At 52.1% G+C, this 19823-nt stretch overlaps 1 protein-coding gene across 2 annotated transcripts in view; it reads right to left on the bottom strand.

Moving 5' to 3' along the window:
- The window catches only part of VWA5B1 (von Willebrand factor A domain containing 5B1), a 37641-nt gene extending 29149 nt beyond the window's left edge, over positions 1-8492 (bottom strand). For both annotated transcript variants that reach the window (XM_090271476.1, XM_090271477.1), the window contains exons 1-6: positions 8354-8492; positions 6467-6619; positions 4956-5226; positions 2627-2772; positions 1659-1790; positions 904-1028 (exon numbers count right to left, since the gene is read on the bottom strand). In XM_090271476.1, coding sequence (XP_090127602.1) covers positions 904-1028; positions 1659-1790; positions 2627-2772; positions 4956-5226; positions 6467-6619; positions 8354-8492 — 966 coding nt within the window. The remainder of the gene's footprint in view (positions 1-903; positions 1029-1658; positions 1791-2626; positions 2773-4955; positions 5227-6466; positions 6620-8353) is intronic.
- Between the last annotated feature and the right edge of the window lie 11331 nt (positions 8493-19823).

Raw genomic sequence — 19823 nt, 5'->3', positions numbered from 1 at the left:
GGCCAGCGGGAGTGGGAGGAGCTCTTCAATCCAGCGTAGCTGTCCCACCAATCCAGTCTAAGTCCTCAGCTTCGTTGCCACCAAAGCCAGCTCCCAGGAGGACAGTCTTCCCCTCTCCCCAGCTCACCAGCTATTTGGGGGGAGTGCTAAACCTCAGTTTTCTCATCCAAAAAGGGGAGTCAATAAAAAGCAGCAGGCCTTCTCTCTTAAACCTGTCTTGGCATTCGGGACCCAGTTTGGCATGTAGGGTCATGAGTGACTGCTGGTACAATTGGTGGCTGTTGGCTCAGCCTCCTATCATTGCCTTCCCCACCAGGCCTCTCTCCTGAGGGCCTCTCATCCTTCAGCTCCTGGGGGAGAGGGCGGGCAGAGAGAAGGGATCCTTGTGTGGCTTTCCCTGCTCTGCCTTTACTGTTTATGTAATAGCCAGCAAGGACCTGGAGGAAGGAAGAGCAAGAGACCCATTCCATAGGTGGGAAAACAGAGGCCAGGAGTAGAGAAGGAGCTGGGAGTGCAGCTGGCTGTAGTTCCTGGGTGCTGCTTTGCGGGGTTCAGGAGCCTAGAGAAGACCAAGGTTGTTTCTGCCACTGGCCTAGAATTTTGCCTGATTCAGATACCTTGGTACCTAGGTACCTGGCTTAGGCACTAGAAGGCGGCCTTGCAGGATGTGTGAGGACAGCGCCAGGGTGACTGCTGCCTCTGGAAGTCCATTTGCCTCTGTCCCACAATGCCCCAGCCCACCAAGGTCAACATGGAGGAGAATCTGCCACCAGCCTGCTGTGTGACCTCAGGCAAGTCCCCCCACCTCTTCCCATGCTCTGTCACCTAATTGGTCCAGTGAAAACCAAGGCCCTGATGCCACCCCAGTTCTGGACCCTGCCTCTGTCTTTCAGTCACCCTCACCTTTCGCTCTGAACTGCTGTCCTTCTTCCTCCCTTTAATGAAATCTGTTCTTCCCTTCAAGTGCTGCTCGAATTCTCCCACGGTCATGTCCCCTTTCTCCATCAGGACATGTGGCATGTGGGGCTCTGCGGAGATGAGATCAACTCTTGGCACTTGTCCAAGTATGAGGGTGATGCCAGGGGCTTTGGTTTAGGAGCGGGATCTTTGTAGTGGGGGGTCTCCTAGTAGGAAGAGGGGTACAGAAGCCCTGGTTGCCCGAAGCAGTGTGGGGCCATAGACAGACTCCTCAGCTGGGAGGCAGAAGTGCCTATTGGCCATGGCTGACCCATTGCCCTCTCTGGGCCTCAGTGTATCCATCTGTAAAATGGGAGTGGGGCTGGGTGCTCTGATCTTTTCAGGTCCTGACATTCTATGGATTCTTAAAGAGACAAAGAGTTGCTCCCTGAATATTCAGAGCTGCCAGAGTCTCTCTGAGCTTGGGCAACAAAGATCATTTGCTCAGATGGCTTGGTAGCAAAGTGTCCCCATGGGTAGAGGAGACCTTGGAGCCTCTGGAACTAGAACCGGTGCAGGAGACACTCACTTCCACCAGCTTGAGCCAAGTTTCCTAGGGGGCTGGTCTCCTCCCCTCCACCACGTACCCTTACCCTTTCCCTGGCTGGCCACTGGGTGAGGGGCTACCTGTCTGTGCCCCACAGAGTCAGCACCTCCTCCCTCCCACAGGCAGGTCAGGGGTCCCTCCTGGTGCACAGTACCACTGGGGTGGATGAGGATCTCCACGGGCCGGTCGAAGGTGTGCCTGTTGGCCAAGGTGATAATGATGCTCTTGGCTGAGCGTGCGGATGGGGCAGCATCGGCTCGGATCTCGTGGGTGGGACTCTCTACCCCTGAGCAACACAGAAAAGTGGGACAGGCTGAGGAACCCTGTGAGAGATAGGGGCTTAGTGGGGGACACCAAGATGCTGGCCAGAGATGACACACCAGCCCCATCAGGGACTCCTGATCTGCTTTGCTGTGTAACTGTGGACAGGTCTCCATCTGCAAAATGGGGCTCCAGTGGGAGGTGGTCAGAGGGATTGCTTCTTCACAGAGGCACATAAAGTTAGAAGGAGCTCAGCGCCTGATCGGTGGGCACCCCATAAATGCCTCTTATGTTGGAAGGTCATGCTGCTCTGATAAAACACTTGACAAGAAACCGCATTCTTTTACAACCTTGAGTGGGTTGGGAAGGGGAACCATCAGAAAATGACCCCCAGCTCTGGCTGCACGTTAGAATCATCTGGGACCTTTTAAATATCCAATACCCAAGACATATCCCAGATCCAGGGTACCAGAAGCTCTGGAGCGGGAGCTAAGTGGCAGGATTCTGGAAGGTCCCCTGGTGGTTCTGCTGTGTAAGGTGAGGAGCAGGAAGCAGCTTCATGGTCAAAACCTCTAGGAGAGGAGCAAGACCCACCAGGCTCTCATGCCCATCTCCCCAGCGAGGCCACTGAGGTGGGCGTGGGGAGAGCCTGGAAACCCATCCTTGCGAGGGGCTCATCTTTGGGCTGTTTGTTGGGGAGCAGCAAACGGGGATCCATGAAGCTCCATGTACTTCAGGATGTCCTCCATCTGGGCCTGTCACGTTCCCCCCTCCCCCTCCTCTCTAGCCCTGGCAGCTTTGGGCCTGAAGCCCTCCCCACTGTGGGGACTCTGGCATCTGTCCGGGTCAACACCCTCTCACCTGCGAGCAGGCATGGCCCCCGGATCTCCAGCTGGAAGTTGAACTCGTATTCCATGGGGTTGGACACGCTGGTGTCCAGGAGAGTTGCCAGGCACAACTTATTCCAGGAGTCCACAGCCAGGGTGCTGAAGCAATGCTTGTCTTTGCTGGGAGGGGGGCAGGGAGGAGGAGGGGGAGGGGGAGGGGAGGGGGAGGGGAGGAGGAGGGGGAGGGGGAGAGGGAGAAGGCAGGCAGCAGGGCCAAGGTGGTGGGTGTGGGGGGCAGTGTGAGAGGACAGTGAGTCCCAGGCAATCTTGGTACCCCTACAGCCCAGCCTGAAAGGGGGCTCAGGGGCTTCCTCCCACCCCAGACCCTTACTCTTCCATCTAACCTGCCCTCATGAGGAGCCTGGATTCAGACTTAAGTAGCGCTACCTATGAGGGCTGGGTCAGGGGCCAAGCTTGGTGCTCCACTGTGTCAGGCCCCCCAACCCCGCCCCGTCTCCTTCATCTCCCACATGGGGAAACTGAGGCTCAGCAAGACGAGGCAGCCAGCCTAAGTTCCCACAGTCAGGACTTGGCAGGGCGCGCATCCTTGCCCAGTCTGTCCGGTGCCTGTTTGACTGCCTCACACCGCTCCTCGCATCCCTGCTCTGTCCCTGGGAGCTGGGAGCCCCTGCGCAAGCTTTGGTTTTCTCATCCATTTAGTGGGGGTAATAATGACACAGTCGTTCTGAGTGAGTGTTTAGGAAAGTGTCTGTCCCCTGCAGCTTGCTCAAGCTTCTGGCTCTCTTTCTATGTCGTCCCCACCTGTCTGTGATTGTGCTACCGCCCCCACCCCCTGTCAAGGTCTTTGATGTATGTCCTTCATATACATATATCCGTGGTGGCATTGGTGGTGAATGCATTTTAAACTGAAAAGATGACATTCTATTATGAATCTCATTTGTACTCCCTCCCCCCACCCCATTTTTTCACTCTGTCCAAGCAGCTGTCTGTAAACCAGCGTCTTGGCTGCTGAACCAGCGTCTTGGCTGCTGACATGATACTTGCTGTATATATTGGGGGCACCTGTTATATTGTATAAGGATTTTATATTGCACTTATCTGTTCCTGCCTCCACCCCCTGTCCATGGGTACCACCACCATGAAGCTCCTCACCTGTGCCCCCTTTTTGAACTTATGAAAGAATTTCTCTGGGATCCCTGGGTCAAAGGGCACACACTGAGTACTGCCAGATTGTTTTCCGGGTGGCTGTCCCCAATTCCACTTTCACCAGTACTGAACAAGTCTTCTTCTCTCCTCATCATCATTAACTCTTGGTATCATCTATTTTTATTTTTTATGTTGCTCTCTCTGAGCAACTGTGAGGTTCATAGAAATTTGATGCAGGCCTTTCCCATAAGCACTTCCGCTAACTCTACCTGCTGGGATGGGCAGAAATAAGCTTATGGGGGCCACCTAAGGGGCACCAGGGCCCCGGGGCCTCTTGTTCCTTGATTCACCAAAATCTTGAACGTCCCCAGCTCCATGAGGTCCTGTCTCTCAAATGTACAAGGCTTGGTGCCTATGGTAGCACTTACAAAGGTGACACAAGCTGGTGTCCCCTGGTCTGAGACTGGCTTGTGCCTCCAGCTTCTCTGTTGTGGCAACAAGTGTCCCCATCCTAAGCCTCAGGTCCTACATGATCTGATGCCACAGCAGTCCTCTGATCTCTCTCCTTCACTCTTCCGTCTGTTAGAGCCATGCTAGCCTGCCTGCTGCTCCTCACACACACCAAGCCTGCTGCCGCAGGGCCTTTGCAACGGCTCTTCTCACCTACAGGAGTGCTCCTCTGTGAGCCTCATCACTCAGCTCTCAGCTAGCATGTCACTCCTCAGAGAAGCGTGGCCTAGCCCCAGGAGCCCCAAGTTGGTGCCCTCTTTTATACTCTTAGCCCAGTGAATGTCTCCATTGGGCTTTTCACATAATTTATTATCCATGCAAGTACAGATAATTCCACATTATTAATTGGATAATTATCTCTCCCATCAAAGTTCTAAAAAGGCAGAAACCATGATGGTTTTTGATCCCTAACACTCAACTCAGTGTCTTCAGTGCATTAAAGAATAAAGCCTGGAAATCCTCACCCCAAGCTGTCCAAATTCCAGAACTTCTGGCCAGCACCATTCCACGGCGCTGGAGGGAGATTCTAAGGCTTTAAAAGCAAGCAGGGGAGGAGCAATTGTTCAGGTGGTAGCATCTCTAGTTCTGAGCCTCACCTTCGATTCTCCATCTCCACTGGCCTGCGCACCCCTGACCTCACCTGAGACTCCGACCCTTGTCCCCTTGTCCACGCAGGAGCTCCTTACCCTTGCGCTTGTTGGTTGGAGGGGCCACCGCTCTCTGTGCAGAATTGGGGCACAGTCGGGGCGCAGACGTCAGGCAGCAGGACCCGCACAGCCCCACTGGGCAGCGTTGGGAGTTCTGAGGAGGTGCTGATGAAGACCGTGACATTCTCCATAGGGGCGATGGTCCCCAGGTTGACCACAAACAGGATCCGCTCCAAATCCTCATCCAAAGCCACCTTTCCCAGTGCGCAGGAATGAGGGATGATGGAGACCCCCTCTTGCAGCACGTTCCCTGAGGGCCAGGCCCGGAGTTAGCAGCTGTGCATACATTATCTCTAGTCCCCTCTAAGCCTGCTGCGTGGTAGGTCTGAGTAGCCCATTTTGCTGATGGGTGAACAGGTTCAGCATAGGGGTATGACTTGGCTGAGTTCCTCGGCAAATAACTCGTTGAACCAGGATCTGAACCTGCATGGGTCTGACGTCAGGTCTGTGCACTTGTACCTGCTGGGATTGGGAGACTTGGACCCACAAAACCCTAACAGGGGGCCACATCTCCATCTGCAGACTCTACATTGCCACGAGAAGCATATTCAAGCATCCCTCACCTTTGGGATCCATGCTTTTGCTCTGTTCTTTTATCTGAAGGGCCCATTCCCCCATTCTTACTTAGCCAGTCTTACTTATCTACCCAGCCTCTCCATGAATACCTCCCTGGCCCCCAGTCTGTACCCCTTTTTCCCTCCCCTGACATTATTTAGACCTCTTTTGGCTAAGCCACTCTCCACCTGCTCTCATGGTTACTTCTAGGCACTTCCTAGCTATTCTTCCAGGCTGTGAGTGGTCAAAACAACTTGAGGGCAACTTTGCATCTTACATATGGTGAGTGCTGATTAAAATATTCCTGAATATCTTAATGATCAGATGAACACATGCCGCTTTGATCATAGATCCAATGGTAAGAATCTCTTACATCATATGATATTTGGTCTGGATTCAAGCCCTGGCTCTGCCACTAACATACTGTGTGACCTTGGGCCAGTCACTCACCCTCTCTGAGCCTCAGCATCCTCAGCAGCAGGCATCAGTAGCCACACTTTTGAGTAATTAGTCTGTATGCTCTGCATACATGCTCTGCTGAGCATTGGGTGTGTATACTTATTAACTTCATTTTATGGATAATTATAATTTCTTATCTAAGCTCACACCACTGGCAAGCACCAGAACAGGGTAACAAACCCTTGTGTGACTCATTCCACAACCTCTGAGTTTAAATGACATGCTCTTCTGGTCTGGAGAGATATCTTAAAAGCACTTTTGTTGCCTCCTTTGATCCTCATCATGCTTCAAGATGAGAACTGGAAAGATTACCTCTATTTTACGGACAGGAAGGTGAGGTTCAGAGAGGCTGCTTCTTGGCCCAGAGGCACATAGAATTCCTCCCAATTCCTAGTTTAGTGCTCTCTCTAGGGTATCCCATTGCTGCCCTTCAGTCTGCCTGAGACTTCGGCCAGGCTCAGGCGCTACCAGCTTACCCGTGATAGTTGTGGCTCTACTGCGGGTGGCATTGAAGTGGCTGCTCTCCATCTTGGCTTTGTCCTTGATCTGTACCGTTACGACCCGGTCAGCAATGACTGCCTCAAAGCCGATCACCGTGGTGTATTCATCCAGTGGGTACACGAAGAGGCCTGCCGGAGCAGGACTCAGCATCATGGGGTGCCTCACCCCCACCTTACATGCCCCACCCTCTGGGAAGGAACCCAAGCCTTTGGTCTGCCAAGATGGAAGGACGGGACTCACTGCCACTTCGAGGATGCCAGAGGGAACGCAGACTGGGACCTCTAGGCTCTGAGGCCAAGTACTCTGTGTGCAGTGAGGCTGCTGGAAAAGAGACAGCTGTCCCCTGTCCCAGACAACTCTCACTCTGCTGGCCTGCAAGGCCAGTGTGGCCAGGGCTTCTGACTTTTTAAGAGAGAACAGAAATCTGGATTTTATGTGCTCTGCCGTGTGGGCTGAATAAAACAAATCTGTGTGGCGAATGTGCTGCTGCGGCTCCCTGGGGCTGGGGTGTTGGAGGAAGGAAACTAGGGTTCGAATCTGAGCCCTGCCACCTTTTCTAGCCTGGTGACCTTGGGTATGATATTTAGCTTCTCTAAGCCTCACAGTCCCACCTGTAAAATGGGGATAATAGAGCTTGACTCATTGGGTCATCATGAAAATGGAAAAAAATAGCCACCATTTATTAAGCTATGTGCTCCCCATTTTTATACCTTAGTGCTTCTCAAACTTTAAGAATATAACATCACCGGGATTGGGGGGGTGGTCTTGTTAAAATGCAGATTCTGATTCAGTAGTCTGGGATGGGGCCTAGACTGACGGCCCAGGGACCACGCTTGAAGGGTCAAAGTTGTATCTCATTTTATCTGCCCACCAACACTGGGCAACACGATGCTGGGCCCACCGTGAACCCTCCACAAACCCCTGCTTCCCATCCCCCTGAGACTCAGTTTTCTCATCATAAAATGGGTAGGGGGTGGGACTGGTTCTTTCTGCATGTAGAAAGCCAAGGGACTGTCCCAAAGTTGTTCAATAATTTAGTCTCCTGGCTCCCCAGTGGGTCCCATTTTTAAGCCACACTTTCTAAGTTTCCTTAAACAGAGGAACAGGGTCATTTGCTCTGCCCAGGAGATTTTGGAGGGAAAGAAAGTTCTCCTGCAGGCTCTTTGTGGGAACTGAAATGGCTTCAGAACCTCAGGTCAGGCTGGAGAGTGGTGCCCAGGGCATGAGGCTGGAGGGTTAAAAGGCCCCCACCAAGTGTGGGTGAGAGGGAATTCTAACCCCAACCAGGCTTTACACGGTACCCTCCCGGCCAGCCTCCCTGTAAAAGTGGAAGGAGAGGAGTTTGATTTACAAACGCCTTTTACAGGCAAAACGTCCGTCCACAGTCCTCAGTCCTGACTGCCCCACCCAATGATTCACATTTGCAGACTGTTTTTATTCCGAGCTGTTCTTCCTCACACGTTACCTCATCTGTTCCTCCTGCAAACCCTGGCGTCCAGACAGGCAAAGGAACATCCTGATTTTGAGAAGGATAGTGGCTTCCCCAAAGTCACAGGGACAAGAGCCACACACCCAGGACTGGAAACTCCCGGCTTCCACGGTGAAGCTCCCAGGAGAAAGTGGAGCCCTGATCATTTGACACAGGTGGGCGTGCCTTGTGGCACTTAAATCGTGCTGGGACAGTTGGCAGGGCTGAGCCCAAACCCTGACCCAACTTGCTGCCAGCTTTGAGGCCTGCTGGGCAGAAATGGTATCCGCATTTTACAGGTGAGGAAACTGAGGCTCAGAGAGGTTTCAGGACTGGCCCAATGTCAACCAGCTAGTGAGGCTGATGCTGGGGCAGCCCCAGCAGGGGTCCTTACCCTGGAAAGGCTGGGCCTCCAGGTTGCCGTAGGTGAGGGAGGCAGTCAGACCCAGTGCGTAACCACTGACGAAGGAGGTGACATCCGAAGCGGTGAGGGGCAGGGCTGCCCCTGTGATCTGGTTCAGGAGACCAGGCATCCTGCTGGCTGCTCAGCCTTCAGGATCTACTTGAGACAGGAAGGGCAGGAAGTGAGGAGATGTCCCCGCCCCCAACCCAGTTTTCTCACTTTAGACCCCACCAGCAGGGAGAGCATCATTCTCTCCCTTTCCCCCAAGCACTTCCCAGTTAGCGGCCCACGACAATGCTGAACTAGAAGAGAAGTGCTAATTCCGTTTCTTTCCATTTCCCAGCAGAGAAACGAAGGCCTGAAGACAGGTGACCCGCCTGGCTTCCCTCCGCAGGTGGGTTGCAGCCAGGGCTGGAGCTCAGGCCCACTCGTGCCTGTCCAGCCTGGAATTCTCCCCACCAGACAACGCTCTCCTGGCCTGACCCATCCCTCCGTTAGCCCTCTGAGCTGTGGCTGCCTCCTTTGCCAAAGGAGGGGATTGGAACAGCTCAAGTCCCTGCGTCTCCAATTTCAGTGAATCTACTCAATATAGTCAACACTTGGGGTGCTAGAAAAATGAGGAGTACCCTCCACAGTTGCCATAGTGAAGGGATCCACGGTCCCACCAAGTAAGCAGGCTAAAAGCCTGGGAGTCATTCCTGGTACCTCCCGCCACTCCCCGCCCCAACCAATCTATCCCCAAGGTTTGTGATTTACCTCTGGGAAGCCCTGGCACCCATCCACGCCTTTCCTTTTCTGCCACCCACCTCCTTGCCCCAGCCACCACCATCTCCACCTGGACTGCAGCCCCTAACTGCCCCCTTGAAGCTACCGCTCCCCCACCCCCACCAGAACCACCCATTCCTTACTCAGCGGCCGGAACAAGCAAAACAACACAGAAATTGCACAGGTCTCCTCCACTCCCCCGCCCTCTTTCACCCACCAGTGGCTTCCTGTTGCTCCTAGAACAGAGACCAAAATCCCTAAGGGGGCCTGGGGCCCTGTGTGGTCCAGCCCTGCTGTCCCTTCCAGCTCACCAGTCACCACATTCCCAAACACATTTTGTGGGTCTCCCCAGCTTCCACTGCATCCCTCAAATGTGTCCAGACAGCCCTCCTTTGTACGTGCCCTTTGTTACCTGGAAGACTCACTCCCCACCCATTTTTAAACTGGTAGCCTCCTCCTTATCCTTAAGTGCCAACTCAGGGTCCCCCCAGCAGGGGAGCCAGACCACCGTGCCCAGTGTCCCTTGTCTGTCCCTCAGAGCCAAGGTTCTCTCCATCATCAGACCATTGGCATCCGTGAGCTGGGGTACAGTGGTTTCTGTGAGATAGTTTCGTTCCTGTCTGTGGACCCCTTTAGAACGTGAGCTCAGGCAGGGCCCGGCCACGCCCATGTTAGCCCCGCACTGTATCCTCAGTGCTGGTTAAGCGAGTAAAAGAATGGGTGGCGGCCATCATGCACTTCTTAGTGCAAGTGATTGCTGCCTCTGAGGGGTGGCCTAGGAGTGGGGAGTGAGGTCCACCACGGGTGTGGAATACACGGTAGAGGTCAGCTTCTCTCCACTCCTTCTCTGAGCGGGCAAAGCTGCTATGGGCTGCTAGCCTGTTGCCATTTATTTGCAGGGCTCTTCAATGAGCGCTGATGACTGCCTCTTCTCAAAGAAGGGAGCTCTTCCCTCATGTCCCCTGCCTCGCAATGTCCTAGCCGGGACCCTCCATGCTCCCACCCTCTTTGCCAGGCCAGCGGTGTCTTTTTCATTACGTTCTCCTTTGTGGCTCTGGCCCAGACAGCTCTCAGCCCCGGCTCATCTGCAGCAGGCTGACTGACAGGAGGAGGTCGATAAGGAGCCGGAGGCTGGGGAGCTGCTGTATCCCCAGCTGCCTTCTCGGGCAGTTCTCTGTCTTGGTGGCCCCAGCAAAGCCCGGCTACTCGCAGGGGTCAGAACAAGATGGTGGAGTTCATTTCCTGAGCTGCTTCTTGTCTCTGCCACCCACACGCCTTCCTTCCTCCTCGCATCCTGGGTCCCTCCTGGTGAGAATGCTGATGGGAAAGGCAGCTTCAGGCAATGAGCACCAGGTGTGGGGAGAACTTGGCCTTAAGGTTCAGGCCATCTTGGGGTGGAGGCTTGCCAAGGGCATGTTATCCAACCCAGTCTCTCCCCCTGCCCCTGGTGCCCACCCCAGTTTCCTGGGGGCGCCCCTCACCTGGGGAGTGGTGCTTGGATGAGCAATGTGGATAACCCAGGGCAATCTCACTCTGAACGGACCCTTTAACAATATCAGCCCTCTTGGGAAAGTAAACTTGAATTTTGGGGGCCTAATTAATGCATATTCTCACCCATTCCTCCAGCATGGACAAGCCTTGACCGCATCCTAAGCTTTAAAATTGCCACTGGGGATGCACAGATAAGACAGAGCTCAGTCCTCAAGGAGCTTACAGTCCAGCTGCAGAGGAGACAGGAGAGTGGGGGAAGCACTATTAAGAGCAGCTGGTGTGGCTCAGTGGATTGAGTGGCAGCCTGCAAGTCAGGGGATCGCTGGTTTGGTTTCCAGACGGGGCACATGCCTGGGTTGCAGATCAGGTCCCCAGTTGGGGATATGTGGGAGGCAACCACAGATTGATATTTCTCTCCCTTTTTCTCCTTCCCTTCCCCTCTCTCTAAAAATAAATAAATAAAATAATTTTTTTAAAAAAGGAGTTCTTTGAAAAAAAAAAAAAAAGAGCAGCTGAAATTTAATGAACATCAAAAATGTGCCAGGAACACATATCATCTCAGTTAATCCCCACAACAATCTTACCAGGTACATTATTTTGCAGATGAGCATACAGAAGCCTCAAGAGAGGTGTGTTTGGTTTGCCCATGAGCTTGGGCTATCTGAAGGGCACAGGGGCACAGCAGGTGCTTGTGTGTGGCTTTTTCCTGGGAGGAGCCCAGGGCCATGCCGGTGACAGATGAGGACCAGAGCAAATAATGCTGAGCATCGGCCCTCCAACCATCCCAAACCGGGCTTTGAGTGGACACAGACCACAGGAAATGCCCTGGAAACACTTGACAGGGAAGAAGCCACCAACATTGTGCCTAGGACAGTGTGAGAAGTGAGGGCTTGGCCTCAGGAATGGTGTGAGTGGGTCCAAGGTGGTGACATGGGCTGAATTTAGTGCATCAGGGCCCATGTGTTCCCTTCCCCTAATCTGCCAGACACCTGTCTTTGTCCAGGTCCTTGACTTCTGCGATTCTGAATCTGGAAAATGGGCTGGAGGGGAGACAGAGAACAGGAAGGAGACTGAGTGGGTCGGGAGGAAGGATGGGTGGGGTGTGGGGATGGAGGGGCCACTAGAGACCTTACAGCACCACGGGAGAATTGGGGAAAAAAGAGGATTTTTAAGAATGGGTGCCCTGAGTTACAATTTGGGCCCCATTTAATATTCTTTAAGGGTCAGAAAGAAAGCTTGGAATGATATGGGGTGTTGGACTGTGTTTCTCTGAATGAAATGTTGTGTTGAACCTGAGCCCTGAGAGTGCTATCCCGGTTCTAGAAGGTTCCCCTATTAAATACCAAGACTGCTTCTTAATGATCTAGAAATTGTAAATCTCCAGTGACTGCTGTCCTTCAGACAGGCCTCTTTGGAGCCAGACAAACTTAGATCTGAATCCTGGTGGATAACTTACTGCCCCATTCACCCTGATGGGTCATTTAATCCCTGAGTGCAGGGGCCGCTGGCTTCCACCTCACAGGCACTGTGAAGACTAAATTGAGTAAAATGTATAAAGTACCCAGTACAGTGCCCGGCACAGAGAAGGTGCTCAATAAACATTTAAACATGAAATAAAGGATGGAGTGAATGTCAGCAACCTCCCTTAGCAGATCCCCACCCTTGAGCCTTTTTCTGGGATGATGATTGTCTTCTTCTCTGCTGTACAAAGTCCTATTTGTCGTTCAAGACTCAGTTTCATGGTCACCTCCTCCATGAAGCCTCCCCTGACATCTCAGTCCATCACACATGCCCCCCTTGGGCTTTCCACAGTCTATGAGCCCTTGTGTGTCATAGCTCATGTCATGAAGCACTGTAACTGCCCATCTGTGATGGCTTGTCTCCCTGCTCCCCCTGCTCTGTAAGAACAGCAGGTGCATCTCCCACTTGGCCCGTATCCCAGTTTCCTGAACAGGACTCAGCTCAGAGGAGGGACTCTTAATGGGGGCATCTACAAGATTCTAGTGGTTTAAAATCATTGCCAACACTCATGCCCGCTTTCACTTTACAGGTGGGGAAACTGAGATGCAGAGAGTTCTGGATTCCAGTATTACACCGCTGGTGAGTAGTCAGGCTAGACGCTGCCTTCCTCCAAAGCTTGTCCTTTCCCTTCCCAAATGCTTCCCAGTCTGCGCTGAGCACAGGATAGAGTGATGGAGGGGAGGAGCGTGGGGAGGAGGGAAGGTGAGGTGGAGAGAGAATCAAGAGCTTGGCGAACTGGGGCTGTGGGTCTTGGGGACTCGGGTTTCCCCTGGCTCTGATGCCTCTCAAGCTGCTGCTGTGTCCCTGATTGCACCCTGAGCTCACCCTGCTCCTGCTCACTCCCCAGCTCCAGAAGACACCACTGGGGAGGCCTGTGGTCTGGGGCCCAGTTTGGGCCCTGTCACAGCCTGGGGTGCAGTGTGCTAGGCTGAGAACAGAGGCTGGACCAGGAGGTACCTGCAGCAGGTGTGCTGTGACTTGATTTAGGGGCAATCAAGGACATGCAAGGGGACAGCGCCAGCACCCTGCTTGTCTCTAGTCATCCTGATGGGGGGTGGTGAGGAATGGCTGCATCAGGGCTCCTGGGGTCAAGGAGAGGGGTCCCCTCCCCCTACCTTGCCAGGGAATATTTGCTTCAGGCAGAGATTAGGAAGGGGTAAACTTGCTTATGGGGTAGTGTCTTGGTCCCTGCATCTAAAGGACTACTTAGGGTTAGAGTCCCTGGATGGTCACTTCCTGATGGTCTGGGGTCAATCATTGGGCTGGGCTCTGCTGCTTGCATATTGTGAGACCTTGAGCAAGTTTCTTAAGCTCTTTGTGCTGTAGCTTCTGTGTCTGTAAAAGGGGACCATGATTGATGGTGCCCACCTCCTAGGAAACTGAGGGTGAAGGAGAGAATGCCCATCAACGGAGCAAGCAGGAATCAGGCGGATCCTGATGGGGTTGGGTGGGGCTTCTCTTCTCTGCCTTCCCCCGTAGGCCTTCCCTGCACGGGCCACTTCCCGGGATGAATGACTCCCACGCAGGGCTGGGAAGATCGTTGGGTCTCTCCTGAAGTGCCCTATCAGTAACCCCTCTGCTTCTGCCCTTGGAGATGGAATCTGCCCCATCTTCTATCACCCCCAGCTCAATGATGCCCCAGAGGCAGTATGGCAGACCTCCTTCCTCCACTTGGAAAGCCATTCTGGAGGCCTCTCACCTCACCCTGTCCAGATCTCCACCCCCAGATCGTGTCCACAGAGTTGGGAGGCTGAGTGGGCTCAGCCAGGCTTGGGCCAGATGCAGACTGAGCCTGCTGAGCAATTCTGGCCCCACACTCTGTGACTCTGCCCACTTACCTTGGGCTGGGGAGTCCCCATCCTTTTCCCTGTTGCTGACCCTGCTAGAAGTCCCTGCTGTCATGCCCTCGCTGGGAGCCCATTCACGCACAGACCTGCACCAATACCTCAGTCAAAGTAGGGGCAGGATCTCTGGATCCAGCCTGATGGTCTGATTATTCTAAGCTTCTAGAATCCTGGGGTTCTCACATTCTGGTCTCCTTCCTGTAAACCTCTTCCCCTTGGGCCCATACTCAGGGTAACACATTAGTACCCCTGACCCCTCCCCACTACCCCATGCTCCAGCAAATCAAGACCACTTGCTCTTTCTCCAGACTTTTCCTGCTTCCATATCTCTTTTAATGACTCCCCAAAATCCCACCCTGGAGGAGCTCTTAATTATCATTTAAGGCCCAGCTCAAATGGCACGAACCCCAGGAAGTCTTCTCGGAGTCCTGTGCTGGATAGGACTGCCCCCTGCTAGCCTCTCAGGGAGGCTATCTCATTATCCATGTGTGGTATGTCCATTCAACAGATGTATATGGAGCACCTACTATGTGCCAGACACAGAGGTGAACAAGATGGAATAGGACCCTATGAAGCTGATCATCTGCACTTTACAACCAAGGAAACTGAGGCCCAGAGAGGTTAAATAAATCTCAAGGTCACACAGTGAGTCCACAGTAGAGTTGGATTTGAACGGAAGCAGCCTGGCTCCAGAACCTGTGTTGTTAACGGTGTCCTTCTGTGGCCTGCTAGCAGTCCCGGTGCCGAGGCCCCGTCAGTGCACCTGCTTGCTCTTACTCAGAGGCTGTGATTCCTCGGCACAGATGGGACAAAACCCCCAGATTCCATCCCCCACCGGCGCCGGCCCTTCTGCTGTTCCTTCTGGGAGTGGGGAGGGGCAGCATCCTTTCCCACACTTGGAGCAGAGGTGACGGCTCAATGCCACTGAATCAGCACAGGTGAGGAGACTCCCACCGGGACCACGGTGGACACATGGAGAGGCCTCCGGATGGATCCCATGGGGCGACTTCCTGCAGAGGAACCTCAGAAGGGCTTGGCAGTGTCCCTTTTCTTAGTAGGAGCCCAGCTGACGAAATGTCAGCTGAAAGTGAATAGGGAATGGGGAGACGGTTGAAGAAGCCGTTTCTAGGGTACAGGGTTCCCCACTGCCACCCAGGTTTAAGAAGACAGGACTTAGAAGTTCCTGATTCTTCCAATAAACTGTCACCGAGTCAGGCACTGGGTTGAGCCATTCATGTGGATTATTGCATTGATGCCTCACGGCTCTGTAAGTGCTTTTTGTTTTCATTACAGACGATCTGCGTGAACATAAGTGAGGATAAGAAACTCACTCAAAGTCCCAGAGAATGTGACAGGTCTGGGACTTGAACCGTGGCAGTGTTATTCTGGTGCCTCTGAGTTTGCCATCATAGTGCCATCCATAGAAGCAAAAGAGCCTTCTCTCGGAGGGTCCAAGGGACAAAGTGGGGTTGTCAGCAACAGAGACTAAAGCAGCCAGGGGCAGGTAATCAGGAGTCCCTTTAGTCATTAGCCTGAGGAGCAGGAGCTCAGGCTCTCGAGTTCCAACAGTTAGGTCTGAAGCCAGGCTCTGGCTTGTACCCGAGTGACGTGGGCAGCTGAAGCCTCAGTCTCCTGATCTGTAAAATGGGCGTAGGAACCGGCCTACTTCATAGCCTCGTTAGGAAGAAACGAAGCAATGTGTGTAACGAGCTGAGCACAGTGCTTGGCACCGAGCAAGGGCTCCTTAGCTCTGGACAGGTGTGTGTGACTCAGCTGAGGAGGTCAGGGGTCAAGCTAAAGCAGGGCAAACAAAACAGGGCGGACTTTTAAAGGGGAGTGGGCAACTTTGGCCCGTGGAGGACAGACAGGTGGAGGGGCGAAGCTGGTCAAGGCTGGATGTCTCAACAGGCTTGTGAGAAATCTCTTAGAAAGGGAATATATAAAAAAGGCTTCAAGGGTCAAACAGTAGAAAATGATGGAATTAAAGGTAGTGTGGGAAGGTTCTGGTCCCTGGCCAACTTACCCTGTCAAATCTACCACTGACCCATAAAGTAATAGTAATAAGTACTCATGCCTCGTATGAAGCGATTAGTAATCAAAGCCCCTTCACATCCATGAATTAATTGGAGCTTTATGAGCAGAAGCAAAAGAAAGATTATTATCTGCATTTGAAGGATACAAAGACTGAGGCTCAGAGGGGAAGTAACACAGAGAATTGACACTCCCGTGGCGGGGCGTTCTCTATGCTGTGGACTGAATGAATGCCTGTGGTCTCTTCCCACCCCCAATAATTCATATGTGGAAGCCTGAATCCCCAATGTGATGGTATTTGGAGGGGGCGCTTTTAGGACGCGATTAGGTATAGATGAGGTCATGAAGGTGGAGCCCTCATGATGGGATTATATAAGAGGAGGAAGAATCCAGAGCTCTCTTTCTCTACCTTGTGAGGACAGCCCAGCTGTCTATAACCCAGGCAGAGGCCCTTGTCCAACCATGCTGGCACCTTGATCTGACTTCAGCCTCCAGAACCGTGAGAAGTGAATCCCTGTTTAAGCCGCCTGGTCTATAGCATTTTTGTTACAGTAACCCTCACCGACTAAGACAAGCCTGCTGCTTTGCTAACCTGCGGTCTGAGTGGCAGAAGCTGACTTCACTGGTCACGAGGTATTCAGATTTGCTGGCCAGAGTTGAGTGTTAGTGGCCAGGGTTGGGAAATAAGATGCTTCCTTTCCTCTTCTCCCATTTCTTGTCAGCATTTTCATAAAGGCTATGACATCCTTCTCTTGAAGCAGGCAGACCCTGATTGCCATGCTCTTGGGCTGATCTTTCTGTTCCTCCTCTGCTGGGCACATGGCAGCTGCACCTTTCTGCCCCCCCTGGAGGGCGTGGCTGTGTGTCTTGCTTCAGCCAATGAACAGAGTGGAGGTAAAGCATGCCGCTTCCGGACAGAAGCTACAAAAGCTGGAGTGTAATTGGCCCTGTCTTGTTCCCTGCTAGGTGATTGTGGAGACATGTGTCCATTAGGAGCTTCTGTTTACCTGGACCTAGGAATGCCTGTGTTATGTGACAACATGTGTGACCTGCTTTGGATGTGTGACATGAGCAAGAATGAAAATTTCACCGCTTCTTCCTAGAACATAACCTAATCTAACTTGGCTAGGAAAACCATGAATGTTTGGGTCTCTGAGCAAAGATGATGCTTTTTGGGACAGAAGCTACAATATTGGGAAGGGAGTAAAAGATAGGGAGAGGGGAGACCAGCCAGTGGGGTCCACTGGAATATAAACTCCTTGAAGGCAGATATTTTTGTGCATTTTGTAGATAGTTGTATTCCCAGTGCAAACAGAGGTGCCTGGCAATCAGCAGGTGCTCATTAAATGTTAAATAGATGAATGAACAAAGCAAGAGACTTGAAAAGCAAAAGTGCATGGTTTTGGAAGGAGTCCCGTAGTCATTCATTCATTCATTCACTCACTTATTCTTTCATAATCTCTATAAATATTAAACACTGAACACATAAGTTCTTCATATCCTCCTGCCCCTGCCAATAACTGGACCAGAAAAAAGTCTATTCCAAGTGAATCCACTTAAGATAGGGGTCAAAACTTCATAGGAAATAGTGAATGATAAAGGTTTCCAACTGGGGTTTTATTTTGAAAGATGAAACTGAAAATATGAAAAATAGACTCTTACATTGGACCCAAGTAAGATTATAATTACAACCATGTGTTATAACTTCCAAATGAACAAAGAACAAATCAAGTGTTGATTGGGTTGGGGAGGAGGATCATTTTTTTTGAACAGAATTATATGCTGTCAGGCTCCGACAGTTTTTTCATTTCGTATTTCAGTGCCACGGCACCACGATCAAAGTTTCCTATTATGAACTCATTGTTGCTGATTTTCTCTTCAATTGTTAATCGCCTGCCTCTGCCAGGTTCTCATTTGTCTATGACGTTGCGGGGCATTAGGAGAATCTCCACTGTCCCCTTTGATTAGCTTCATTAAATACCACGGTTTTCACAGGGGTTCGGTTTCACCATTCAATCCTCTGGCGTGGCCCAGTCTGCTGTTGACCCCACCCAGCAGCCCCTGAGAACCTGCTGGGCACAGGTGTTAAGTGACAGGCAGAGATCAATGCTGGCACTGGACAAGGAGAGATGTTCATGCAGGGATTGCGTTTAAGCGGTCAGTTCATTAACGTTCTATTACGGTGACTCTTTTTTTAAACCTGCAGCCTCACATCTGTGGGGTCTCAGATAATGATGACTCAGACCCCTGCACGGGGTCTGAACAAGGAATGAGGGAGCCACAGGAAAGCAGGTAGGCGCATCCCCTGTCCTTTAGCCACTGTCACCCATGGCTCCAATCTAGACTGTGCTGGGAGCATCCCCTCCAGCTGCCTGTCCTGACTCTTTGTCACCCATGGAAGGAACACTTAGTAGGATCCTAGGCCCAGCTATTTGATTCCCCAGTGTGGTTTTAGGAAGAGAAAACAAAATAAAACAGCTTTGTATGGAGGTCACATGAGACCCTGGTTTTAGCAGCATTCACAGCACATCACCAAGCAAAAGGTTTTCAAACTGGGGACTGGAATCCCTCCAGACCCCAGTGAGTATCCAGAGGTGACATTTTGACTCAGGTTCATCGATTTGTCATCCTGAGGTCCCGATCTGGTCACAGTGCTTCCCTGCTCCAGGGCTGTCAACAGCCTTAACTGTAGCTCAGCTCCTTTATGTCAAATCCAGCCCCCCTGATGGTCACACCAAACCCCTCTGCAGCCTGATCCTATATTGCTCCTCCACTCCTTACCTGTGTTTCTGACAAAACAGAACCGCCGCTCCTTCCCAGACTCTATGATCACCAAGTCCATGCCCTTAATATGCTCTTCCCTCAACCCAGAGCACCAATGTCCCACCTCTGTGCTTCTAAACCCCCTTATCTATCTTCCGGGTCCTCCTTTAAATTCCCGCCTCCTTCCCGAAGCCTTTCCTGATTCTTTAATCTGGGTGGGACTGCTCCCACCTCTGAGGCCCTTAGGATACAGCCTCACTCAGCCATATCCTGCTGTAATAATCATTGCCTGTGGAACCATCTGATATCTCTTCTAAAGGATGGCATTCTCATTTTGGTCTCTCTTGGGGCACCCAGGACGTAGCACATACTCAGGCACTGTTTGATGAACCTGCCAGCATCTCTCACTTCATCTCTGGTGAAATGGCTCTGTCACTTGCTACGTGACCTTACCCCTAGCTCTCTGAGCTCTCCAAGACTCAGTTTCATCATCTATAAAATGGGAATGAAATACAAAACTATAGGTAAGGTACCTGGTAAGGGGATGTTCCAAGGCAGGGTCGACAATGGTCTCTTCCTTCCAGCTGCCCCTTCTGTTTCTTTTTAGGCTCATTCCTCAGGGCCAGGACTAAAGTAAGGCAAGTGCCTGGTCATTGTAGGCAAAAAGCCCTCAAAGTCCACTATCAGGCCTTCCCCTTTTTCCCAAAGTGGCTGACCCCTGCCCTGCTCCAGCGTATGAGCAGATGACTCACAAAGCTCTGCCTCCAGGCTGGCCCTGGCCTGGTGCCTGTCACTCCTGTAATCCTCCTGGCATTTTCCTCTTGGCTGGCTTGAGTGATCTTAAACCCAAGAGCTCTTCTCGTGGGTGCTAGTTTATATAATCTTGGGTAATTGATGAATGTTAGTCTCCCCATTGAGATTGCAAGCTCCTTGAGGACAGAGACCCAGTGCCTAGCACAGGGCCTGGCATATGGTGGGCACCCAGTGACCAAACAATTTTCATTGCTTTCCCTCTTTTCACCCTAGCTTGTCTGTCCATTCAGACT

The sequence above is a fragment of the Furipterus horrens genome, unplaced genomic scaffold, assembly GCF_987537825.1.
Source record: "Furipterus horrens unplaced genomic scaffold, mFurHor1.1.pri manual_scaffold_3, whole genome shotgun sequence".
NCBI classification, from domain to species: domain Eukaryota; kingdom Metazoa; phylum Chordata; class Mammalia; order Chiroptera; family Furipteridae; genus Furipterus; species Furipterus horrens.
The sequence above is the reverse complement of the archived record's forward strand: the minus strand, read 5'-3'. Positions and strand labels throughout refer to the sequence as shown.